At 48.2% G+C, this 27,105-nt stretch overlaps 2 protein-coding genes and 1 long non-coding RNA gene across 3 annotated transcripts in view; 2 read left to right on the top strand and 1 right to left on the bottom strand.

Moving 5' to 3' along the window:
* The window catches only part of LOC307205904, a 260,341-nt gene that overhangs the window by 193,302 nt on the left and 39,934 nt on the right, over positions 1-27,105 (bottom strand). The gene's annotated exons all lie outside the window — the stretch shown is intronic.
* LINGO4 (leucine rich repeat and Ig domain containing 4) lies at positions 1,587-20,441 on the top strand. Its single transcript, XM_079958117.1, has 4 exons — positions 1,587-1,683; positions 3,294-3,389; positions 15,152-15,248; positions 17,786-20,441. The coding sequence occupies exon 4, from the start codon at positions 17,799-17,801 to the stop codon at positions 19,581-19,583; it is 1,785 nt and encodes a 594-aa protein (XP_079814243.1). The 5' UTR covers positions 1,587-1,683; positions 3,294-3,389; positions 15,152-15,248; positions 17,786-17,798; the 3' UTR covers positions 19,584-20,441.
* MRPL9 (mitochondrial ribosomal protein L9) overlaps positions 23,301-27,105 on the top strand; it is a 97,652-nt gene continuing 93,847 nt past the window's right edge. Inside the window, exon 1 of the mRNA XM_079958466.1 lies at positions 23,301-23,305. The gene's annotated coding sequence lies outside the window, so the exon portion shown is untranslated. The remainder of the gene's footprint in view (positions 23,306-27,105) is intronic.

The following is a 27,105-nucleotide window of genomic DNA, read 5'->3' on the forward strand; positions in this document are numbered from 1 at the left end:
CCGAGGTACCACTGTACTCACATTCTGTTCACAATCGGATCCCAGAAGGCAGACTTATCTTAGAAAAGTAACATACACCTGGAAACTATCCCATAAAGAGACAGTCCCTTTGTCCTGTCTTGGCTAGAGGCCAAGAGAGCATCTCTGGTTAAGCAGATGTTGCTTCTTCGACGCATGTAGTCAAAAAGAGAGAGATGGCTGTCCTGCCCTGTGCTTTTGTCATTACCTGCACAGGTGAGGCCATGCCCACCTCTAGTCCCATGCAGAGGAAGTCTGTCCCAGCCCAGAAGGAAACAAGAAGTTGACCTGCTGGCTGGACAAACATTCCTCCCCAGGTGTAAACAGGTTCACTCTAGGAATATTGTACTTGACAGCTCTTGGGTTTCACATCCCACAATGTCTACACTGGCTTGGCCATGTGCGCAGAATGGAAGACGGCAGGATCCCCAAGGATTAATTGAATTAATCCAGAATGTGGCAGCTAGACTGGTGACTGAGAGTGGCCACCGGGACCACATAACACTGGTCCTGAGAGATCTGCATTGGCTCCCAGTACATTTCTGAGCACAATTCAAAGTGTTGGTGCTGACCTTGAAAGCCCTAAACAGCCTCGGTCCAGTATACCTGAAGGAGCATCTCCACCTCCATCGTTCTGCCTGGACACTGAGATCCATGCCGAGGGCCTTCTGGCGGTTCCCTCATTGCGAGAACTGAGGTTACAGGGAACCAGACAGAGGGCCTTCTCGGTGGTGGCACCCGCCCTGTGGAACACCCTCCCTTCAGTTGTCAAGGAAATAAGCAGCTATCTTCTCTTTAAAAGACATCTGTTTAGGGAAGTTTTTAATATTTAATGCTGTATTGTTTTTAACACTCAATTGGAAGCCGCCCAGAGTGGCTGGGGAAACTCAGCCACATGGGCGGAGTATAAAGAATAAATTATTATTATTATTATTATTATTATTATTATTATTATTATTATTGACGTGCTCTACTGGGAGCTGGCTTCAGGCACCAGACTGGTTGTTGGACCAAATCTGCGCTACAAAGACTTCGGCAACATCAACCCCACCATGTGGGAATCCCTTGCAAATGACCGACCTCAGTGCCCGGAGAAGAGTCAGGTTGTGCATCCATAGCAGTGACCACAGGAGGAATGACCGCTGGGAGGAGGGCAGAGAGAAGAAACGCCATGGGGCACCTGCAGCAGCAAACAGGTGCCAGACGCCTTCACCTGCCCCAGCTGCAACAAAACATCTCTCTCCCGTATTGTTCTCTACAGCCACAGCAGGCGTTGTAACTCTCCAACAGTCTGACTTCGCCCCCAAAGGCGCCCTTAGTTCCCCGTTGTCTCCCGAGACAGATGGGTGCCAGCAATTAACTCTCTTTCGCTTCGCCTCTTTTGTCAGGCCACCTTGTCTTGGAACGATGGTGGCTTTGGCTGTTTCGACGACGCCGTCTGCGCTGAGTTGTTCAGCACAGAGAAGAAACTCTGGGATGGAACATTCCCTTGGCAAAATGACATCCACGTGGCTGGCGGAGGGAGGGGGGAGAGAGAGAGGGAGGTGGTGAAGCGGGGGGGGGGGCGGGAGAGAGAGAGGGAGACAAGCAGGGAAAGAGACACACATGAGACATCATTGGGCAGAGAGAAGGCTCCTTCTTGTGTCTCCCCGAAGCACGTTCCAGGTAAGCCGCCCGGCTCGCTCCCTTGGAGAGCCCGGAGCAGATTTAAAAAAGGGGGGGTGGGGATATAGGCAAGCGGCTCGATCCTTTTTGCCACGGGAGAAAGCGGGTTGCGTGCTTTTTGGACCTTTCGGAAAGCTCAAGGAGGGAGGAAGAGGATGAGAGAGGTTTGCAAAACCATTCACCTTGTTTGCGCATCTCCTTTGCGCGAAGAGCGCTCTCACGATCCTGTCCTGGGATTCCCGGTTTGGAACCGGTTTTGGGGGGGAGGATTTGGGACAGAACTTACAGAAGGTGACCTGGGCGTAAGAGCCCTTCTGGATCCATCTGGTCCGGAGTCATGGTTTCTCAAATGCCCCGTGGGAGGAGCGCAACAGCAGGACTCTTGTCTCCACCGGCGAGTCGCTGCTGCCTCCGTCCGTGGCGAGGGAAGGAAGGAATCGTGGCGAATAGCTGCTGCTGCTGCTGCCAGTCCAAGTCGAGCATCTTGGGCTGGATGGACCAATGGTCTGCTCCAGTATAATATTGAAATATTATACTGAATAATATATATTGAATATATTGAAATATTATACTGAATAATATCCAGTATATATTGAAAGCATATCATGATTCCTGCACTTCAGGGGGCTGGACTAGATGATCCTTGGGGTCTCTTCCAGCTCTAGGTTTCTATGTGCTGCGGAAATCCCAGGCTTACTTGCCGGCAACATCCGCGCGCGTGAGGTTGGGAATGGAGGTGCTTTGAAACAAACCAGCTCTGCTCCACCGTGTCCCAAACTTGAAAGGTCCCTGCCCGCGCAGAGCTTCCAATCAGGAAGTCAACACAGCAGGGACTCCAGAGGAAAGAGAGAAATTTGAGCGGGGGTTCGGGGGGGGAGAACATCTGCATTTATTTACACACACTCCGTATTTCAGTTACAACTCACTTTTGCTTTTTGCTGCCTTTCATACCTCGTCATTTACAGCTTTGAAAGAATCTATGTTGCAGATATAAAGATTAGCTGGGTTGATTTTTTTGGAAAATTAGGAGGCGGGATGCTTTGGGTTGTACCCAGTGCCGGTCCTACTCAGAGTAGACTTGTTGAAGTTAATGGGCGCGGCTCACCTCGATTTCTGAATTTCGCTAGGTCTGCTCTGAGCAGAGTTTAGAAGCGATAATTATTTTCATTAGAATCACGATTGTGGCTCCTGATCCCTGCAGCTGTTGGCTAACAGCAGAGATCCACTAAATCTCTTTCGGTGCAGCTGTGGCTTTTGCCCATTGGGGCTGGCAAAGGGGACCCAAAACGGTAGGCGGAGCCAAAGCCAACAAGAGGCGGAGCCAAATGATTTTAGCTTTGTCCCCATCCTTCTGCAAGGGGCACCGCTGAGACTAAGAAAAAAGAGGAGGTTTACTGGCAGGCAGAGGCACCCCTGGGACTGGTTGTGAGTAAGGGAGCTAGCCATGGGGGGCTAGTGAATCTGTGCCCCATTTGCCCCCATGGACCAGACTCCATTGCCGGAATATGGACCCCCAGACCCGCACGTCTGAAGGGATTTTCCAGCCCGAAAGCATCGCAGTTCTCTTCCGTTTCCCCAGTTGTTCATTCATTCATTTTTATTTTTAAAAGGCGGACAGCGAATATGATGCTGCCGGCTGCGTCTGCCAAGATCCAGGTGGCTTCCAATCTTCGTGGGAAGTTTTTCGCGACATTTGGGAGAAGGGGGTGAGTTTGCGCTTCAGCTGCAAATGCTAACCGGCTTTTTTTTTAAAAAAGCACGGAGAGATCCACAGCAGACAATGCTAAGTTAACTCCGACTTCAACACCCCACGCCCCTCTCCCTGCAGAAACACACACACGCAAAAAAAAACCCCGCGCAAACTCCCGCGTACTTAAATGGATGTTTCCTGCCAGAACTGAGAAATAAACGATGACTTAGGAACGGAGGCTTGCACACATTTGGGAAATACATCCGCCCCCTCTTCGGAATAGGCTGAGCTTAGCGGGTGGGATGAGGTGTTACATGCGTAATGGGTAGCAAAAGCAGCTTTGGGGAGGAGGATCTGGAAGGGGAAAGCTCTGCGGGGAGGGAGGCTTGACCCGTCGCCGCCCACTGCTTCTCACTCTCAAATCGCTGACCCGTGATCCCTAACCCGTGGATTTGCGCCCCCTAACCCTATCCCTAACCCTAACCCCCAGATGTTGCGCCGGGTGCGGCCCGCCCCCCCCTGCACCCCCCACGCTACGCCACTGCCTTTGGGGTCTCCTGGGCCCAGACTCAGTGGCGTAGCGTGGGTTGTCAGCACCCGGGGCAAGGCAAGTAATTTGCGCCCCCTAACCCGTGGATTTGCGCCCCCTAACCCTATCCCTAACCCTAACCCCCAGATGTTGCGCCCGGTGCGGCCGGCCCCCCCCTGCACCCCCACGCTACGCCACTGCCTTTGGGGTCTCCTGGGCCCAGACTCAGTGGCGTAGCGTGGGTTGTCAGCACCCGGGGCAAGGCAAGTAATTTGCGCCCCCTAACCCGTGGATTTGCCCTAACCCCAGATGTTGCGCCCAGTGCGGCCGGCCCCCCCTGCACCCCCCACGCTACGCTACTGCCCAGACTCAAGAAGCCATGGCTACTCGTGGGAGAGACACTCCATCCTTCTTGAGAGGCAGTGTGGTGTAGTGGTTAGAGCCCTGGGAGTCTTGGGTTCAAATCCCCACTTGGCCACAGGAGGCACACTGGGGGGTGGGACAGGGATGGATCTTGGACCGGCTGCCATCTCTCAGCCTAATCTACCTCACAAAGTTGAGGATAAGATAAGGAAGACCCATGTAACCAGTAAATATATATCTCCATCTAGGGGTCAGCAAACTGAAGGGGGCCGCTCCACTGTCCCTCACATCTTGTGGGGGGCCGGACTATATGGGGGGGATGAACGAATTCCTATGCCCCACAAATAACCCAGAGATGTATTTTAAATAAAAGGACACATTCTACTCATGTAAAAACATGCTGATTCCTGGACCGTCCGTGGGCCAGATTTAGAAGGCAATTGGGCCAGATCCGGCCCCCAGGCCTTAGTTTGCCTACCCAACTCTATTTGCTGTGTATTTATTGCTCCAAGGAGTTCAAAGTGGTTCTGCACCTCCTCTGTTAATCTCCACAACAACCTTGTGAGGTAGCTTAGGCCAGGAGACTGGCCCAAGGTCACCCAGCGAGCTTCATAGCTGAGTGGGGATTCGAAGTCTCCCAGGTCTTAGTGCGACACTCTAACCACTACACCACCGCTGCCTCTCTACACTGGTATACTCCAGCTTTCTCTGACCTCCAGATTATGCTGCACTACAACTCCCAGCAGCCCCAGCTGCCAGGCGTGGCCCAAGGGTCGCAGGTGATGGGAGTTGTAGTCCAGGAAGACTCCAGGGTCATCGTGACAAACCCCTGCTACTGGTCTGCTATGGGCAATGGGCACCACCGAATGAGGGGAATTTCTTAAACGAAAACACTCACAGCCAAAGGGAACCAGTGAAGAATTAGCTCTGAGAAGCTGGGCTTCAGCTCAGCACAGTTGAAAATTCTTTTTCCTCCATGAGGTCTAGAACCTTGCAAGCTCTTGCCCAACTCGAGAAAGCTTTAAAACCCCCTTTTTCCTCAATGAGAACCCAAACATTCCAGATTCTGTTTTGGAAAGGAGACCAAGGAATTTGGAAGCCCCAAATCTGGAGAGAGCTTCAGATGAGGAGAATTTCAGAAGCCGTCCTATTTGCTTGGTGGGTTCAACGCAGATCTGTGCATCTCTCCTCGGTCCCATTTAAGTCCCGCATCTTTTGCAGGCTCTCTCTGCTTTGCTGGTAGAGGGCAGGGGCCTCGGCCAAAGTGGGGCCATCAGGAGATTGGTTTTGGCAGAAAGCATCTCATATTTCCCCCGCGCGAAGCTCCAGACACCTTGTTCCTTCGGTCTCTGGCCTGTATGTGATCGCATTAGCCTGATTAAGTTTCTCCGCTAGGCTGAGGACACATCCTGGCAGCTATTCTCCACCGTCAGAGAGAGGTTATTTCCCCCGCCTCCTGCCATTCAGGGAACGAGGCCCTTCCCACAACCGCTTTGCCTCTCTTGCCTCCATTCAAAGCAAGGCGCTGATGTTGTTGTTTAGTCATTTAGTCATGTCCACCTCTTCGTGACCCCCTGGACCAGAGCATACCAGGCACTCCTGTCTTCCACTGCCTCCCGCAGTTTGGTCAAACTCATGCTGGTAGCTTCAAGAACACTGTCCAACCATCTCGTCCTCTGTCATCCCCTTCTCCTTGGGCCCTCCATCTTTCCCAACATCAGGGTCTTTTCCAGGGAGTCTTCTCTTCTCATGAGGTGGCCAAAGTCTTGGAGCCTCAGCTTCAGGATCTGTCCTTCCAGGGAGCACTCAGGGCTGATTTCCTTCAGAATGGAGAGGTTTGATCTTCTTGCAGTCCATGGGACTCTCAAGAGTCTCCTCCAGCACCAGAATTCAAAAGCATCCATTTTTCGGCGATCAGCCATCTTTATGGTCCAGCTCTCACTTCCATACATCACTCCTGGGAAAACCAGAGCTTCAGCTATACGGACCTTTGTTGGCAAGGTGATGTCTCTGCTTTATAAGAGGCTGTCTAGGTGTGTCATTGCTAGCATGGCGCTAATAGATATATAAATATGGGAGCTGCAACAAAATGTTGCAGCACAAAGTGTTTCTGTTCAAGATGTTTTCCTCTCCCTCCTCCCCCCCCCCCCGCAGGCTTGGTTTCCCCTTTCCCTCTGCAAAAAAATATGAATGTCTTAGACTGTCTTAGACTGAGTCAGGCCACTGCTCCATCTATCTCAGTACTGTCAACACTGACTGGCAGCAGCTCTCCAGGGTTTCAGGTGAGGAGTCCCTCCCAGCGTTTACCTAGAGATGCCACCAAGAATTGAATCTGGGACCTTCTGCATGCAAAGCAGACAGTCTCTCCCTGAGCTCCTGGCAGGAAGGTTCAAGGACAATCAAAGAAACATTTAAACATAGGTGTGTGTGTGTTTGTGTAATTATTTGCAGAATATGGATAGATATTCACAGTGCTTTTTTTCTTTAAAAAATGTTTAGGTGTACTCTCATTTTCACTCAAGAAAACCACCATTTTATAGTTCACATTGGAGGGAAATGAATATAGTAAATGGGCAAAAGTACAAAGATTCACAAAATGTTTAGGGGTATGTGTGTCCCTAAACAGAGAGCTGGACCGTAAAGAAGGCTGGTGGCCGAAGAATGGATGCTTTTGAATTCTGGCGCTGGAGGAGACTCTTGAGAGTCCCATGGACTGCAAGAAGATCCAACCTCTCCATTCTGAAGGAAATCAGCCCTGAGCGTTCAATGGAAGGACAGATCCTGAAGCTGAGGCTCCAAGACTTTGGCCACCTCTTGAGAAGAGAAGACTCCCTGGAAAAAACCCTGATGTTGGGAAAGATGGAGGGCACAAGGAGAAGGGGACGACAGAGGACGAGATGGTGGGACAGTGTTCTCAAAGGTACCAGCTTGAGTTTGACCAAACTGCAGGAGGCAGTGGAAGACAGGAGTGCCTGGCGTGCTCTGGTCCAGGGGGTCACGAAGAGGCGGACATGACTAAACGACTCAACAACAACAACAACGTCCTCCCAGAAAAAGCACTGGATATTCAAAAGCATTGGCTATTCTCCTAGAGTTCTCCACGACATATTGTTGTGAACAGGGGTTTTCAACTCTGACAAATACCAAAGGTCAGAAAAGACAGAGGCTTCTTGGTGTTGACGAGGAGATGAGAGTTTCTCTGTCTCAAATTAGACCTCATGCAAATGAGATTACCCGGCCAAAGCAAGCTCACACCTCTCATTGAGCTTGCAATCCATGCTGAAGAGGCTCAGTTTTTTTTTGCAAATGATTCGTGCTTTTATGTAGCTGTGCTGTTTTATACTTTCTGCATGCGCCATGATCAGATTATTAAGTTGTTGTGTTCTGTGTTATAAATCAAGTTGTTTCTTTTTGTTTTCCAATGTGTTTCTTATCAATAATAATAATAATAATCATTTTGGCACCAGCAAACTTTTGTTCTGAAAGCGAAAAGAAGTTTGACAGCCACTGCTGCAAAGTGCCGTTTTTGCAAATTCAATGAAGTGAAATGTTTGGGAGATCTGGGACAGGCAAAATGAAGTACTGGGGGAACAATTAAACCAGGGGTCAGCAAACGTTTTAAGCAGGGGGCCGGTCCACTGTCGCTCAGACCTTGTGGGGGGCCGGACTATATTTTGGAAAAGTAGAAACCAGAGATGCATTTTAAATAAAAGCACACATTCTACTCCTGTAAAAACACCAGGCAAGCCCCACAAATAACCCAGCGATGCATTTTAAATAAAAGTTTCATTCTACTTCTGTAAAAACACCAGGCAGACCCCACAAATAACCCAAAGATGCATTTTGAATAAAAGCACACATTTGACTCATGTAAAAACACCAGGCAGGCCCCACAAATAACCCAGAGATGCATTTTAAATAAAAGCACATATTCTACTCATGTAAAAACATGCTGATTTTTGGACTGTCCATGGGCCTGATTGAGAAGGTGATTGGGCCGGATCCGGCCCCCAGGCCTTAGTGTGCCTAAAGGTAAAGGGACCCCTGACCATTAGGTCCATTTGCGGACGACTGGGGTTGCGACGCTCATCTCACTTTACTGGCCGAGGGAGCCGGCATACAGCTTCAGGGTCATGTGGCCAGCAGGACTAAGCCGCTTCTGGCGAACCAGAGCAGCGCACGGAAACACCGTTTACCTTTTTACCTTCCCGCCGGAGCAGTACCTATTTATGTACTTGCACTTTGATGTGTTTCCGAACTGCTAGGTGGGCAGGAACAGGGACCGAGCAACGGGAGCTCACCCCGTCGCAGGGATTCAAACAGCCGACCTTCTGATCGGCAAGTCCTAGGCTCTGTGGTTTAGACCACAGCACCACCCGCATCTCTTTAGTTTGCCTACCCATGAGTTAAACCATGGGATTTACTACCAAAACTGATGGTCAGCGGCCTGAACAACCTTAGAAAGGGTTAGAGAAATTTGTGGAGTGGGTGACTGTCCGTGGCTGCTAGCCATCAGCCCTGTCTCCTGCCTTCAGGATCAGAGGCAAGAAGACACTGGATACCAATTGCTCAGAAACCCAAGTGGGGAGAGGAGCCTGGTCAACTCAGCTCCTGCGTTGGGTGGTTTCCTCAGCCATCTGTTTGGCCACTGGGAGAGTCGGACGCCGTCCTAGATGGGTCGCCTTAGGCCTGATCCGGCACAGCTTTTCCTACATTTTCAGCGGAGACAAGGAGAGGGGCTGGAAGCGGCTCATCTGGGGCTGACATGTGCCTGTGGGGTTCAGGATCTGCCCCAGAGGTTTCTCATTCTTTCCTAAAAACGTGAGAATAACCTGCTGTTCTCCCAGGGGCCCAACCAGATGCCCTCAGGGAAACCCACAATCAGGACTCAAGAGCAGCTCTCGTCTTCTGCAGTTTTCCGACAACCGGGATGCAGAAGCTGTGGAGCTAGAGCACAGCCATCATGAATGGTAGTCATATTATTATTATATTATTCATTATTTTTTACTAACAACCAAAACCCAACAGTGAACCCCCCCCCAAGGCGGCTGATACACTGAGTATACCTAATCAATAATAAAATATTCAAATCGACCGTATGTACAATTCCATATACATTTACACTCCTCGCTCCACAAGGATTATTTAACTTTTAACATTTTAATTGCCCCAAATTGTTCAACCCTACCCAAATAATTCAACATCTTCCCAAGCCAATCCTCCTCTTTCTCACTGACCTTAAACCCTTTCATTCTGTGTATCTTCCCAGTTAGATATTCTAAAATTATAATATTATTCGGTTTTTTCCTCCATTGGTTCACCCCTCCATTGGGGTTCTTCAGCATTTTTCCAGTTACTCGCTATAACCTGCCTGGCTGCAATTACCATCAGTTTTACCCATTTATATTCCTCTTTTGTTTTTATCTCAGTGCTACTCAAACTAATAAGAACCATTAATTTAGATATTTCTACCTTCCTACCCACAATTTCCGATATTTCTATACCAATCGGTTTCCAAAATTCATTAACTAACGGACAATCCCACCACATATAAATGGTAGTCATGAATAGCCCTTTCCTTCTCTGTGAATTTGTCCTTTAAAGCCATCCGGCTTGTTGGTCATCACTGCGTCTTGTGGGAAGGAGTTCCACAGTCTTTAACTCTGTGCTGCATGCCGAAACCCACGTTTTATTTTAATTTTAAGTTTATTTTAATACAGTAAAGCTTTTATTCTTTAAAACCCTGCATTATTATTTTACGCTGCTTGTCAGTCCCCCCCCCCCACCTGTCCTGACTCTTCCAACATTCAGCTTCCTGAGATGCCTGCGAGTTCTGGCCTCCCCCCCCCCCCCGGAGAAAGACAAAGGTTTCACTTATTTGTAGCCTTATTAGACTTTACCGATTGGTGGGCTCTGCGTTGCTCCCGGACGGGAGGAAGGAAGTCAAATGACACTGAGGGTTGGTTCAGAGAAAGAGTTCTTTATTTCTGCTCTCCGGAGCAGCAGAAAGGCACTTGCGTGGTCAGTCCACAGCAAGTCCAAAGAAATGAGAAATTTCATGCAGTATATATATCCTGAAAAGGATCTAGGAGTCTTGGTTGACCACAAACTTGACATGAGCCAACAGTGTGACGCAGCAGCTAAAAAAGCCAATGCAATTCTGGGCTGCATCAATAGGAGTATAGCATCTAGATCAAGGGAAGTAATAGTGCCACTGTATTCTGCTCTGGTCAGACCTCACCTGGAGTACTGTGTCCAGTTCTGGGCACCACAGTTCAAGAAGGACACTGACAAACTGGAACGGGTCCAGAGGAGGGCAACCAAAATGGTCCAAGGCCTGGAAACGATGCCTTATGAGGAACGGCTAAGGGAGCTGGGCATGTTTAGCCTGGAGAAGAGGAGGTGAAGGGGTGATATGATAGCCATGTTCAAATATATAAAAGGATGTCACATAGAGGAGGGAGAAAGGTTGTTTTCTGCTGCTCCAGAGAAGCGGACACGGAGCAATGGATCCAAACTACAAGAAAGAAGATTCCACCTAACCATTAGGAAGAACTTCCTGACAGTAAGAGCTGTTCAACAGTGGAATTTGCTGCCAAGGAGTGTGGTGGAGTCTCCTTCTTTGGAGGTCTTTAAGCAGAGGCTTGATACCATATGTCAGGACTGCTCTGATGGTGTTTCCTGCTTGGCAGGGGGTTGGACTCGATGGCCCTTGTGGTCTCTTCCAACTCTATGATTCTATGATTCTCCAGGCACCCTCTTCCCCCTTCCCCAGGAATCCAGGCACATCAGCTTGTACACGCAGGTTGACATCACAGATGTTCCTGCTCCAGTACTCTTAACCATAAAAGGATTTTCCTTCCTGTACTTCTGACCATAAAAGGGTATTCCTGTTCCTATACTCTTATCTTGGAGCAAGAGGTCACCAACTCCAAGAACACACTCTGGCGCTGTTCCCAGACTAGGTCTGCGCATCAGAGTGTGGTAAGATAAGACCCAGACATGTCATCCCTGCTCCACTGGAACAGCCAAGGCTATCTATTGCCGTGACTGATAAAGGAGAGAGCTTTGTTTATACAGTTGTGTTCTTGTTATGCATTTTGCTCAACAGCTCAAGTTAATGCATTTTAGAAATGCTCCCTTGGAGAAAGAAGAAAAGGGGGGTTTGGGGTCCTGTTTCAAACTGGCTACACAGAAACCCATTCCTTCATATTCATTCATTCAGTCAGTCTCTATACATTTCCACCCCAATTTTAGATTTTTTTTACAGACATACAAATCGAATAACTTCCCAATAAACACACATATACGTATATATACAGAGAGAGAAAGAGGCCTTTTCTTCACCCCTTTGAGGTTTCTTATAATGTTAATTTTTAACACTGCATTTTCTACCTTAATCCATTTATTAGTTACTGTACTTCCCTGATTTTTACCTTAATCCTGCTAATGAAATTAATTGTGTGCATTTTTTAAAAAAAATATAACTTTATTGAATTATACAAATTTCCAGATAAATTTCTGCAAAAACACAAATATTTACATATTTGCCAAACATAAACTGGGAAAGAAGATAGAAAATAAGAAAAAACGGGGGGAAAGAAGAAAAAAAAGAAAATGCTGTTTTCCATAAAGAGTAATTCCAGAATTACACTTACATACATTATAAAATAAAAATCTTAATTAAAATATCTTAAAAGACTTCCACCGCCTTAACCACACTTCTTTTGTTATTTAATTCTCCTTTACCTCTGCTCTTCACTTCCATCACTTTAGATCCCTTAGGATCTTCCAAAATTTGTGGAATACTGTATCTGAATAAAAAAAAAAATTGTACACAGTACAAAAATACTACAAAAATACTGTGTACAATTTTTTTATTCAGATACAGCATTCCACAGATTTTTGCCAATCGCCCTGAACCGACTCAAACCTTATAGCCACAGGCTGAAGAAAACAGGAGATGATTTTGCCTTCCGCCATCCTCTGGTCTCTGAGGGGAAAGACAGGATTTTGAGCAGCCTTGCAGGAAGTGCCTTCGCCTGTCCCAAAATGCCTGCGTCCTTTTCCAAACCCACCTCGGCCAGCACCTTATGCCTCTCTCCCTCTCTCTCGGCCTTTTTTTTTTTTTGCTTATAAATCATCTTTGATCCCTCCCTTTTAATGCATCTTCTGGAGTCGTGCCAAGGGGACACTTAGAATAAATTGAGTTCTGGTTCCCAGGCAGAGACGGCGAGGCTGTGTTGTGCTCCGGCCAGTCAGGGACGTGGAAGGCCTTCCAGAGCGAGGAAGGGATGGCTGGAAGATGCTCTGTGGATCCCATCAACACTAGAGATTCACCGTATTTTCCGCTCTATAGGACGCACTTTCCCCCCACCAAAAATTAAGGGGAAATGTGTGTGCATCTTATGGAGTGAATGCAGGCTCCTTGGCTTCAGCGATAGCAACGCGAAGCCTCCAAAGCGCAGAGGGAGCGCTCCCTCCACGCTCCGGAGGCTTCGCGTTGCTTTCGCTGAAGCCTGGAGAGCGAGAGGGGTTGGTGCGCAGAGACAAACAGTATGTGCATCGCAATTAGTGTGTCAAGCTAAGTAACCTGGGAGAGCAGAGTTCGAATCTTCGCTCAGCCCTGAAGCTCGCTAGGCTCCCAAGATGCTGTGGTTACTATTATTATTATTATTATTATTTATTAAATTTGTTAGTTGCTTTATCTTTCCCAAGGCAACCCAAAGCAACAAACAAAGACACACACACACATCCCACACACATAGATACATTGAAAGCGGGGAGGGGGAGTGTGTTAAAAACATCCCACCCACGTCTAAAAGCCCACAGATAGTTATTACAGAGGAACGTTTTTGCCTGGTGCATGAAGATATGCAAGGAAGCTGCCAGCTGAGCCTCTCTGGGGAGAGAATCGCACAAATGGGGAGCCACCACAGAAAAGGCCCCGTTCTCGTGTTGCCACCCTCTGAACCTCTCTTGGAAGAGGCACATGAAAAAGGGACTTCGATGATGATTTCAGGGTCCGGGTAAGGCTCATATGGAGAGAGGCCATCCTTGAGGTGTTGCGGTCCTTGGCCGTTTAAGGCTTCAAAACCAGCACTTTCAATTAGGCCCGGAAACTAATTGGCAGCCGGTGCGGTCAGACCAGGATAGGTGTAATATGTTCAAACCATCTTGCTCCACTGAGCAACCTGGCCACTCAATTCTGCACCAGCTGAAGTTTCCGTCAGTCAGTTTTATTGCACATCGCCAAAGGCTGCTGCAATGTACACAAAATCATTCAACAATTAAAAGAAAATATACTGGATTGATCAAAAAAACCTAAAACATTTCTATTATCAAGACATTCCCTACTCTAAACAGAGCTATAAAAGTACCTTAATATACAAATTAAGACATTAAACAATAACACATAACCTAAAATTATCACATGGCCACTATTATATTTTTTTAAAAAATGTTAATACAGTGTGCACTTATATTCGGAGTTTGGTGATAAGGAATATAGCTTGATGTGGATAGGGTCAAATAAATTCATCTCCTTTACAGCTACCTTGGCTATATAATTTGCTCTGATTTTCCCAGCGGCAGTTGCAGAGAGTGCTATACGCCAGGTCACATACTCATCTGTGTCTGCGAGGAGATATAAAATCATGTCAGAGGGGTTCTGGCCAGGGGACCTAGGTGCTAAAAATCTTTCTCTTGCTTCATTATATATTGGTTTTAAAATACAAAACTATAAAACATACCACACGAATTATCACAAATACATTCTTATTGGACTTCCATCAGCAGCTCTGATAATCCTCCGTCTTATTCACTTCTTACGCATTTCCTAACTTAATATTGCCTTTACATTCTTAACATATCCCATCTCCTTCATTTTTGCAATATTTCTAATATTATTCCTCACAGAGCTTCTTGCAAACCTACGAACGTCGTCTGGTCATCACAAATACTTTTCAAATAATCCGTAAATTTACTCCAGTCCTCGGTAAACTGCTGGTCCCACCGTTTTCGGATCCTTGCCATTAGTTTATCAAGTTCCGCATATTCCATTAATTTCATCCTCCATTCTTCCATTGTTGGTAATTCTTCTTGCTTCCATTTTTGGGCCAGTAGCATTCTTGCTGCTGTTATTGCATATAAAAAGAGCTTATATTCCTTTCTATTTATATCACTCCCCACAATGCCCAGTAAAAATGCTTCTGGTTTCTTTATAAATGTATATTTCAACATTTTTTTCAATTCATTATATATCATCTCCCAGAAGCATTTCACCTTTTTACATTCCCATCACATGTGATAAAATGTTCCCTCTTTTTCCTTACATTTCCAACATTTGTTGCTTACTTTATACATTTTTTGCTAACTTTACTGGTGTAATGTACCATCTATACATCATTTTCATCACATTTTCTTTTAGCGCATTACATGCAGTAAATTTTAAACCTTCTTTCCATAATTCTTGCTTCATGCATAAGGTCCTCTACTTCAGGAAATCCCCTAATACAAACACGTTCGTTTGTTGATGTGCCTCTGGCTGAAGTTTCTGAACCGTCTCCAGAGGCAGCTAAACGCGAGTTCAAGTGTCACAGCGAGAAATAGGGGGAAGGATCTTATCCCCATCAATTTTCTCCACATCTGTAGCGGCACATGTTCCTCATTGCCAGCTTCAAAGATTTGTTGTCTTTTTCAAAAGGCACAGGGGAATTTGCAACTGCGGGCCGTGGCTAATTTCGGCCTCGACGGGTTATGCGAGTCCTTTGAGCTAAATGCCACGTTTAATGAGGATCTAACTATATGAAACGATGATTCACCTCAAATTAGGTTCCGCCTGCAGTACAGCACTTTTTCTGCTTGTGTTTTTTTGTTTCCAAAAGGGGCAGGCGCAGATAAAAAGCGTATAAACGGAAATCGGGTGCGTTTGGAGGAACTTAAGAAAAGAGTTGAGGACGGTTCTTCTTCGCACAACTATACGTAAGTAAAATCGCATAGATTCTTTATAAAAAGAAATTGCAAAGTGGGCATAAGTCTGGTTTAGGGGAGGGGGGAGGGGGGAGAAAGAAATTCTATGCAGTTTGCATTTTAATGCAAACCTTCCTTCGTACTTCGTTCCTGAGATAATCCGAGAAACCGATATCCTTTGAAACTCACAGCAGGGCAGTTCTTCAGCGAAAATAGGTGTGTATCAATACACATTTTAAGGGTTAGTGTGCATTAAAATGCACACACACACACACACACACTGTGGTACCTCTACTTACGAACATGATCCGTTTCGGGGTACCGTTCGCACCCTGAAAAGTCCGTAAGTAAAGCACCGCTACTGTGCATGTGCGAAGTGCGGCAGAGCACTTCTACACATGTGTGAAGCTTGCAGATTGTTTCTGTGCCTGCGCGAAGTGCAAAGATCGCTTCTGCGCATGCGGCGAAACCCGGAAGTATAACCTTCTGGGTTTGCCGCGTTCGCAACCTGAAAATCCGCAACATGAAGCGAACGCAACCAGAGGTATGACTGTATATAGTTAAGTGTTTGGGGGTCCGTTTGGATGAACCCCTGACTCCCCTTCTAAACCTGCGATCCGATGTGGGTCAGGTAGGATGTGTAAGGGGAAGCCAGACGTAGTAGTTCCTTTGACAACGTAGCGGCTTTCTCTGGCTAGTTAAGGGATCCGGCTTCTGGGATAGCCTCTTGCTGTTCTGGCTTCTGGGACAGCTTTGAAGCCTGCAGAGGGCTGCCCTGTGGAGGCTGCGCAGCCATCCCCAAGCTAGAGCAGTGAGACGGAGTGCTGCGCAGCGCTCTGTCTCCCTGTTCTGGCTTCGGGCTTAGCCGCGCAGCCTGCATTCGCTCCATAAGACTCACACACATATTCCCTTACTTTTTAGAAGGGAAAAAGTGCGTCCTATAGAGCGAAAAATACGGTAAATAAGGAGGCCGGATACAGGATGAAGGAAGACTTTTATTTGGTTGTTTATATTGTTGTATGTTATGCTTATTGTATGTTATGTTCATGTTTAATAAGGGTGGATTTCGGTATTGGGGGGTGGGGGTTTTATGTTACGTTGTAAATAAAATTTCCAAAAACAACAACAACAAATGGGCGGGCTCTTCTGTTTGTGGGTTTCCCTAGTTGGCCACTGTGAGAACAGGATGGTGGACTAGATGGGCCACTGTTTAAGTTTGAAGTTGTTCGTTTTAAGCACACAAACTGACTTGGAAATGTGTTGAATGGTGGTGAAGGCAGGGGAAAATTGAGAATTCCACCCGTGATCTGCAGGGTGGTGGAGAAGGGAAGGCAAACCCTCCCTCTGCCAGCCGAGTGGACGAAGGCCCTTGCCCCTGTTTTCCTCCAAGGGTTCCAGGCACCAAACCATTTCATTTGTTTTCCTACGTTCATGTAATATCTTTCTTCGGTCTCGAGACCCAAGATGTACTTGAAAGTACTTAACATTAGCATTTTGGTCTTTGTGCAAAGCTCTGGGAGTGGCGCTCTTTCTCTCCCCCGTCCTGCTCTAGTTTTCACAGCAACCCTGCCAGGAAAGTTAGGCTGAGAGACTAAAGTCACCCAGGGAGAGTTTTGAGAATAAGAGGGGATTTGAAATCAAATCTGCCTAGTCTTATGTCTGACTTTGCAAGCATGGCACCAACAACAGCTCTCCAAGAGGGAGTTTTTGGATCTAGTCATCTAGTCCAGGCCCCTCCAATGCAGGAAAATCCCTCTCTCTCTCTCTCTCACAAACACACACACACACACAACTCCCCCACTCTTTTTCTCTCTGTGTCACACATAACACAGACCTTCTCTCACATGCTCTCCCTGTTTCACACACACACCTCAAATTATTATTACAGATAGGTAGCTGTTTCACACACACACCTCAAATTATTATTATTATTATTATTATTATTATTATTATTATTACAGTGGTACCTCGGGTTACATACGCTTCAGGTTACAGGCTCCGCTAACCCAGAAATAGTGCTTCAGGTTAAGAACTTTGCTTCAGGATGAGATCAGAAATCGTGCTCCGGCAGCGCGGCAGCAGCGGGAGACCCCATTAGCTAAAGTGGTGCTTCAGGTTAAGAACAGTTTCAGGTTAAGAACGGACCTCTGGAATGAATTAAGTACTTAACCCGAGGTACCACTGTATTATTATATCTCACCCATCTGGCTGGGTTGCTAACAGCTACCAACATATATAACTACATAATATTACATTAAATTTCTTTTAAAAAAATCTTCCCAATACAGGGCTGCCTGCAGATGTCTTCTAAAAATTGTGTAGTTCTTTATTTCCTTAACATGTGACAGGAGGGTGTTCCACAGGGCGGGCGCCACCACCAAGAAGGCCCTCTGCCTGGTTCCCCGTAACCTCAATTCTCGCAATGAGGGAACCGCCAGAAGTCCCTCAAAGGCGGACATGTCTCCACACGATCAGGGAGCTGTGCTTTCTCTCTTTCCAACCCTCTCCCTCTAACCACAAGGCTCTCTTGCTGTCATTACTATCTTCAGGAAAACACGCAAGATGGAGGCTTTCCCTGGGACAAAATGGCGGCCCCTGCTGCTGCTCCTCGCCGTCATCCCAGCCACCTTCTTGACAGGATCCAGGCACACCTGCCCTTCGCGGTGCAGGTGCTTGTCCCAGGACAAGGTTGTCTTCTGCAACGGCCGCAACCTGACGGCGGTACCGGGCCGGATCCCTCCGGATTCTGAGCTCCTGGACCTAAGCCAGAACATCCTCCGCACCCTCCAACAAGGCATGTTCTCCCGCTTGCAGGCTCTGAAAGAGCTGGACCTGAGCTACAACGCCCTCTCCAACATCGAGCCGGGCGCTTTCAACACCCTGAAGAGGCTGATGACCCTCCGTCTGACCGGCAACAAGCTGAAGATGGTCCCCTCTGGTGTCTTCACGGGACTTCCCAGCCTCGCCGTCCTGGACATCAGTGAGAACGAGATCGTCCTCTTCCAAGACCACAGCTTCAAGGACCTCTCTAGCCTCCGGAAGCTGGAGGCCGGAGACAACCACTTGATCTTCGTCTCGTCCCAGGCCTTCAGCGGCCTCCAGAGCTTGCGGCAACTCACTCTGGAGAAGTGCAACTTGACCGGTGTCCCAACAGAAGCCCTCTCGCATCTCCGCCATCTTGTGGAGCTGCGGCTCAAGGTCCTGAGCATCGGCTCCGTCCCCGACCACTCCTTTCAAAAACTGCATCGTCTCAAGGTCCTTGAGATCCACCGGTGGCCTTCTCTGACGGCGCTGAGGCCTCACAGCCTGGCGGGCCTGAACCTCACCGCCTTGTCCGTCACCCGGTGCAGCCTCCGTGAGGTGCCTTACAAAGCCATCCACCATTTGGTCCACCTCCGGTTCCTCGACCTCTCGCACAACCCAATATCTGTCCTCCGTGGGAAGAAGCTGGCCGAGCTCTCCCGCCTTCAAGAGTTCCACCTCACGGGTGGGCGGCTGGCCACCGTCCAGGCCCACGCCTTCCACGGCCTCGTCCACTTCCGCGTCCTCAACCTCTCGGGCAACGGCTTGCGGACTCTTGAGGAGGGCGCCTTCCACTCGGTGGGGAACCTAGAGGTCCTACGGCTGGACGGAAACCCCCTGGCTTGCGACTGCCGCCTCCTCTGGATCATTCGCAGGCAGCGGAGGCTGAACTTTGAGGCCCGGCAACCCGTCTGCGCCACCAACTCGACGGGCGAGGGGAAGGTCTTCCGCAAATTCTCCGACATCCTTCCCGGGCACATCACCTGCAGGAAGCCCACCATCGAGAAGGAGACCCCTCCTCAGAGACTGAGTGTGGAAGAGGGCGGCCGGGCGATGCTGTCCTGCAAAGGCGACGGCGACCCGCCCCCCACTATCTCCTGGGTGTCTCCCCACAACGTCTCCCTGGACGCCAGCCGCAGAGGCCGCCTTGCGGTCCTTCCTGACGGCACGCTGAGGATCCACCACGCCTTCCCTCAAGATGGCGGGGCCTACCTCTGCGTGGCCCGCAATGCCGCGGGGAATGACACCATGTGGGCCCACCTCCGCGTCTTCAGCAACTTCTCCGTCAGGGTCAACGCCAGCGCCCTCAACGCCTCGAGCACTTCCCTCCCGTTCCTCCTTGACGTCAGCACCTTGGCGGGGATCCTGGCCATTGGGATCGTGCCCTTCCTCTGCTCGGTGGCCGTCTGCTTCGTCTTCATCTCCCTCTGGAACAAGGGCAGAGGGACCGCCAAGCACCACATCATCAACGCCGTGCCCCGATATTCCCGGGGCTACAAGGCCGTAACAAACAGGCACAAAAGGGTGGCCCAGAAACCCAGATGAGGTACCAGCTCAGCGTCTGAAGGCCGCCATGTTGGTTCTCTTGGAATGCCAGTGCTTTACGAACCAAAGGAAGCCATTTTGATTTTCATAGTTTACACGGAATTTCGCCTGCTTCTTTGGCCCCAGGCAGTGTAAAGTTTGCCAAAGGAAGGTGTAGATTCCCTGCCCCTGCTCCCAGATAATTTTAGAACCAAGATGGCTGCTTTTTAGTCAGAGGCAGTGATAATTCTGAATCCCAGTTGCTGGAAACCATAGAAAGGGAGAGCTGGTCTTGTGTTTGAATCCGGGTATCCGGCTGGCCCCTGGGAGAATAGAATTCTGGACTAGATGGGCCAATGGTCTGATCCAGGAGGCTCTTATTATCATGTGAGAATTATTATTACTTTTCTTAACCACCTATGACCATAAGAACCCAGGGCGGGTCACCACAATTTGAACTACGATATCAGAAACAAATTAAAAAAAACTGCAATCACGATTCTAGCATGAGTCGTAATATCATCTACAGATGTATCAGGTGTCAACGGTAAGGAGTATGCACCTTCCACATATGACAAAAACTGTCTAGTGAAGGTGCCAGGAGCATATCTGTGGGGACGGAGTTTTATAGCTGAGGGGCCACCACAGAGAAGACCCACTCCCAGGCTGCCACCCCCCAACCTCTGAGGGGGGAGTAAGAACAAAGGGGGCCTCCTCTGGCAAGCTCTCACCTAAGAGGCTTAGTGGGGAAGGCAGTGGTCTTTCGGGTATTTGGGGCCTAAGTCATTTAGGGCTTTAATAATCATAATAACTTATTATTTATACCCCGCCCATCTGGCTGGGCTTCTCCAGCCACTCTGGGTGGCTTCCAACAAAATATTAAAAATGCATTAAAATGTCACATATTAAAAACTTCCCTAAACAGGGCTACCTTCAGATGTCTTCTAAAAGTCTGGTAGTTGTTTTTCTCTTTGACATCTGATGGGAGGGCATTTCACAGGGCGGGCGCCACCACCGAGAAGGCCCTCTGCCTGGTTCCCTGTAACTTGGCTTCTCGCAGGGAGGGAATTGCCAGAAGGCCCTCGGTGCTGGACCTCAGTGTCCGGGCAGAACGATGGGGGTGGAGACGCTCCTTCAGGTATACTGGACCGAGGCCGTTTAGGGCTTTCAATGTCAGCACCAACACTTTGAATTGTGCTTGGAAACGTACTGGGAGCCAATGTAGGTCTTTCAAGACAGGTGTTATGCGGTCTCGGCGGCTGCTCCCAGTCCCCCGTTTAGCTGCCGCATTCTGGATTAGTTGTAGTTTCTGGGTCACCTTCAAAGGTAGCCCCACATAGAGTGCATTGCAGTAGTCCAAGCGAGAGATAATCAGTGCATGCACCACTCTGGAGAGGCAGTCCGGGGGCAGGGAGGGTCTCATCCTGCATACCAGATGGAGCTGGTAGACAGTTGCCCTGGACACAGAACTGACCTGCGCCTCCATGGACAGCTGTGAGTCCAAAATTACTCCCAGGCTGCGCACCTGGTCCTTCAGGGACACAGTTACTCCATTCAGGACCAGGGAGGCCCCCACATCCACCCTCCCCCTGTTCCCCCCCAAACAGTACTTCTGTCTTGTCAGGATTCAACCTCAATCTGTTAGCTGCCATCCATCCTCCAACTGCCTCCAGACACTCACACAGGACCTTCACCGCCTTCACTGGTTCTGATTTGAAAGAGAGGTAATCACCAAAGGGTCATGAATTAGGGTTGACTAATGAGAATACGACACCTCAAAGAAGGAAGTTTAAGCAGCAGGCGGAAATGAAGAACTGGGAGCCCCTCCTCAGGCTCAGAACGGGCTTCCGGTTCTCCCCTAGCTCCTGCGCCTTGAACTTTCCCTCACCTGAGAGGAAACACCTGAGGTCGCATGATGTGCCTGACGTCACAGGGTACCCAGTGATTGACAGATGGGCATTCACCTATCAAAGTGGCCCCGGTTGCAGAGGCTTGCTCCCTTTTTGACCCAAGCCTCTGGCCAAAAAGGGTCCCATTCCCCGTACGTTGCATATTCCAATAAAAAGTAAACGGAGACTATATCTGTCACTAAACCTGATAGCTCAGTGGTTGAGCATCTGCTTTGCATGCATAAGGGCTCTCCCAGGAGGGGGGTGTCCTAGGGCTTTTTATCTGCTGCTACCTCCTGTCAAAGTTGGGGTGCCGGTGTTAGAGGGGGGGTCCCTCAGAGGGCATTGCCAGGGATCCCAATCAACATTGCAACGGGTTCCATGAAAGCAAATCCACTCCCATTCTTCTCTCATACCTGAATCAGCCACTGCTCACTTCTAATGCCAAACCGAGTGCCTTTCATTTTTTCGAAGTGAAATGGAGCCACCCCAAACAAGGCCATGTTTTCTCCAGGCTCAGATGTCCCCAGGGGTGTAAGAGTTATAGGTAAAGGTAGTTAGTTAGTTAGTTTGATTTATTACGGCCATTGGGTGTAAGAGTTATAGGTAAAGGTAAAGGGACCCCTGACCATTAGGTCCAGTCGTGGCCGACTCTGGGGTTGCGGTGCTCATCTCACTTTATTGGCCGAGGGAGCTGGCATACAGCTTCCAGGTCAAGTGGCCAGCAGGACTAAGCCGCTTCTGGCGAAACCAGAGCAGCGCACGGAAACACCGTTTACCTTCCCGCCGGAGTGGTACCTATTTATCTACTTGCACTTTGACGTGCTTTCGAACTGCTGGGTTGGCAGGAGCACGGACCGAGCAACGGGAGCTCACCCCGTTGCGGGGATTCGAACCACCGACCTTCTGATCGGCAAGTCCTAGGCTCTGTGGTTTAACCCACAGTGCCACCCACGTCCTGTAAGAGTTATACTAGGTTGCAAATGGACAACAACAAAAAGGGCTCGTCCTCTGTCACTTCCAGGACCTGAGCGCCTGGGTGGGATGAAATTCTGCACTACTATGCATGTTTCCCTAGGAGTAAGCCCCGCCGTGTGCCCAGGGGCTGTTTCGGAGGTGAACGGTAGCGGCTGAGGGACCGCCGCCTTCATCCCCTGCCTCACAAGCGTCTAGTTGGCCGCTGAGAGAAGCAAGATGGTGGACTATATGGACTCTTTTGTCACATCCATTGGAAGCCAACCTATTAGGTGTTGTGATATCAAGCCCTTTATCAGGAGGAACTTTCAACAATCCTAGGCACCCGGCTTGATTCCCTGTTGACCTCCCTGGCTGCATTCCCCAGCAGGCGCAGGCAAGGTCTCGATCGGCGATTCTTCTCAAACGTGAGAAGAACACACCCCCTCTTTCCTGCCCCCCTGGGCAGGGGAAAGAGATAGACAGAAACATATTTACATGCCTTTATTTCTGTCTTTGCAGCATTACAAAAAAACGTGACTGCTCTCTTCAAGCTCCAGCAGTCTAGTGACAAACACTTCCTGGATAGGAATAAACGGAAGAGCTCATATTACACTCTGAGCTAATTCCGGTGCTTCGCACTGTGAATAGACTGTCCCTCTGATTCCCACGGAACAGTCCCAACATTCCCATCATGTTTACTTTTCAAGCTAGCACTTTGCAGCTGCATTGCATCCATATCGTAACATTAGGGGCCAATGGATCAGGGCCCCAACGACTGTGGGCAAAGCGGGTGGAGGGTTGCCATATTTTTCAAAAGTGAAAATGCGGACATCTTGCCTATTTCCGCCTGGACACTGCTTTCGACCACAGTATTCCAGGTACGTCCGGGGAATTCTGGACTTATGGCAACCCTAGTGGAAGAGGCTGTTTTCTGCTGGATTCGATTCCATGCCAACAAATTCAGGGTTGCGCAATGAATGCCACTTTCGCCACGAACATCGCCATTTTTTGCTTTCAGGAAAGTGACGGTGAAATGCCCTGAGGTGATACTTGCTTGACAGAATGGCACCCAAAAGTTCAGAATAAGTGCCCGATAGCAGCATCTGACCTCACCGCGATCAAATCGGGGTAAATGCTCTGTAAAAGAGTTGTCCAGAGGCAACCAGAGAGAGCTTTCTGTTCCTCTCTCGTAACACTGGAATCTGAACGTTGGAAGATTTGGGATGGGGAAAAGGAAGGATTTCTTCCCAGAGTGAAGGGTTAAACAGGGGAACTCCCTGCCACAGGAGACTCCCACAACCTGGGTGGCCTGAAAAGAGGATTGGACAAATTTGCAGATGAGAAGACCATCAATGGCTTCTTTTCTATATATATATATATATACACATTTTTATTGATTTCTTAACATATCAGTTCCAACAGTCATACAACATATCTTCTCATCTTATACAATGTTTTAGACTTCCGTCAACACCTCTGATGATTTTCCGTTCTTTATCACTTATTCTGCATTTCTTGATTTCTATATTGCATTTAATTGTCCTTAACTAATAATTATTTTCATCGTCTTTCTTGTAACATTTCAAGATAACCCACCTTACATAACTTCTTGCAGTCCTACTAGTGTAATCTGTTCATCACAATTACTTTTCAAATAGTTCATATATTTACTCCAGTCCTCTAAGAATCTCTGATCCCGCAGGTTTCGAATCCTTCGTGCTAATTTATCTAATTCTGCATAGTCCGTCAACTTCATCCTCCATTCTACTTTTGTCAGTAATTCTTCTTGCAACCATCAATGGCTTCTAGCCACAACGGATAGGTTTATCAGCTGCCGGAGGCGAGATGTCTTTGAATCCCAGTTGCTGTAGCTCTCAAGGTCCTGTCTGTGGGTTTCTTGTTGAGGGATCATCTTTGCCACACGCAGCGCCTTCTGCTCCCTGGAAGTGAGACGGGATGCCATAAATTCACCCTAGGGGACGGCGTCAGATTTGGGAGCTGTGCCGAAGAACAGGGTCCACGAGGAAAATGACTTCAGTACAGTATACGGCAATGGTGTTGCCTTCAATTCCATAAGAAAGTTTCTTAGGGCGCTTCCCTCAGATGAATGTCAGCAGCAAAGATCTCAGCAGCGCTGGGTTCGAATTCTGACAGCTGAGCTCCCTGCAGTTTCAGGTGAAGAGGAAGAAGAGGCATAATAATAATAATAATAATGTTCTCCTTGGGATCTGAACCCTGCCTTGAGATCCCTTCTGCCTATGCTTGGTGCTCAATGATTTCGAATCAGCCTGTACATTTATAAATAAATATGATTCATTTTTTTTGCACATGAAACTCTCCGTCTCTGGTGCCTTTTCTCTCTGGACAGAAATGATCCATGCTGGATTGTTGTAAGAGATAACAAAAAACAAAAAAACCCACTGGTTCCTAAGACTTAAAAGTCCCAGAATCCTTTAAATAACTTCTGGGCAAAATTGGCAAAGTAGCAAAAGTTTATTGAAAGAAAAACATCATTGCAAGATGGGTGACCAACGCAGCATTATATCCATAGCTGTCAACCGTCCCTTATTTGGCGGGAAAGTCCCTTATCCCAGCACCGTGTCCCGCTGCTGTCCCTTATTGATGATGTCCCTTAAATTTCCCGGGTTTCAAAGGAAGCAGCTCCTCTCCCTCCCTCCCTCCCTGCCTGCCAGGGAGGAGGGAGGCTCCAACTGTGTTGCTTGGCTACGTTGCTCACCCAATAAGGAGTCTCAGAACGACTGGGGGGTGGAGCCTGCATGCCTTGTGCCAATCAAATCGGCCGCCTTGCCTGGGGACTCGCCTTTGCTCAGCGCTTCCCAGCGGAGAGGTGACGGTGGTTTCCCTTGCTGCATCCCCTTTGCCGGGTTGCTGCGCTGTGGGAACCACCGCTTGAGGCTTTGTTTGGCTGCTGGCTGGGCTTTCTGCCTTTGGCTCGGAGGGGCTCAGAAGTTGAACATGCCTGTGCCCCTTGGGAAATCCCTTATTTTGGCTGCTGATCCCTTATTTTCGAGGCTGCTGGTCCCTTATTTTCAAATCTGTAAGTTGACAGCTATGGTTATATCCTTTTCCTGAGCTTAAAAGTCCCTCCTCTACACGCCCACCAGGAAGGGGTGTGCAAAGTTTACAGCGTATCGCGTCCGCCTTATTAACATATGACCACCCCACTTCCCCTGTTAATCGTTGTGCAAATATGGTCAAAGCCCCCTTCTATTTGACGTAAACAATATACCGCAATTTGTCCCAGTTATGTGCGTTAACCACATATGCAGGCACAAGCTAGTTTCTCATCTGACAAAGCTAAAAGGCAAACCACAATTTGCCTACCAAATGATCCAGTCCCGGGTGCAAGAGGTCTCCATGTCTGGGTCTCTGACCACAAGCCGCGCGTCTTACAAGCACTGTAACCACGAGTTCTGCTAAATGTGTATATCTGTCACCTTGAAACTGTTTGTGGTCAGCTATCAGATATATATGTTCTCAGCTTGTGGTCACCTATCAGTTATACATTCTCAGCATTTGCAACCCTTATTAGATTCTACCTTGGTTCTCAAACTTAATCCGTTCCAGAAGTCCGTTCCAAAACCAAAGCGTTCCAAAACCAAGGTGTTATTTCCCATAGAAAGTAATGCAAAACGGATTAATCCGTTCCCGACCTTTAAAAACAACCCCAAAACAGCAATTTAACATGAATTTTACTATCTAATTGATCCATAAAATGAAAGCAATAATCAATGTACTGTACAGTGGTACCTCAGGTTACAGACACTTCAGGTTACAGACTCCGCTAACCCAGAAATAGTACCTCAGGTTAAGAACTTTGCTTCAGGATGAGAACAGAAATTGTGTGGCGGCAGCAGGAGGCCCCATTAGCTAAAGTGGTACCTCAGATTAAGTACATTTCAGGTTAAGAACGGACCTCCAGAACAAATTAAGTTCTTAACCAGAGGTACCACTGTACTATAAAATAAATAAGACGGTATTGTAGATGATAAAAATTAAAATTATTATTATTTTCTTACCTGCACTGATGATAGTTATTGTTTCTGCAGGAACTAAGTATTTCTCATTACAAAAGACTGGCCAGGCTCCCCAGGGTATCAAGTGACCATTAACAGGTAACCTGCTAGACAGGAGGTAAACAACGCACTCAGATTTCTGTTGTAGACCACCCTTTCTGTGATGTAGGTATGATGTTTCTGGGGGTGGTCTTGGACTCCAGGGCGGGCAATTTAAAATGTCTATATAAGGGTGGACACACCTTAGTTCTGGGTTCCTCCTCCTTTCCTGCGTGAGAGGGGAGCACCCTGTTGCAACGGATCAATAAAGATCAGGCTTACTAGCTGCTTTGCTTCTCAATATTATCTGACTGGCCTCTGTTCTTTTCTCTGACCGATGGAGAACCTGCAAAGGACTCTATAAGGGCTCTTGTGTCCCCCATAAGGGAATAAGGGCAGAATTTTGTTGATATACATCAAATCGGGGTGCCCCCAGGGGTGCCGGTGGGTCATGACATGGTCCTAGCCCATGACCAAGCTTTGGACAGGATCCACACCCCCTTTGAAGGGATAGGGGCACCTAGAGGCTATCAAAGGCTTCCCTAACAAAGTTGTGACGATTGCTACAAGCTAGGCGAAAACCAAAAGGCTGGTGCCAATTTGCCAAGTGGGGAAAATTCC

Source organism: Podarcis cretensis (assembly GCF_951804945.1).
Source record: "Podarcis cretensis genome assembly, chromosome: 16".
Lineage (NCBI taxonomy): Eukaryota > Metazoa > Chordata > Lepidosauria > Squamata > Lacertidae > Podarcis > Podarcis cretensis.

Coding starts and splice junctions, on each gene's coding strand:
- LINGO4 (XM_079958117.1), top strand. CDS start 17,799: ATGGAGGCTTTCCCTGGGACAAAATGGCGGCCCCTGCTGCTGCTCCTC.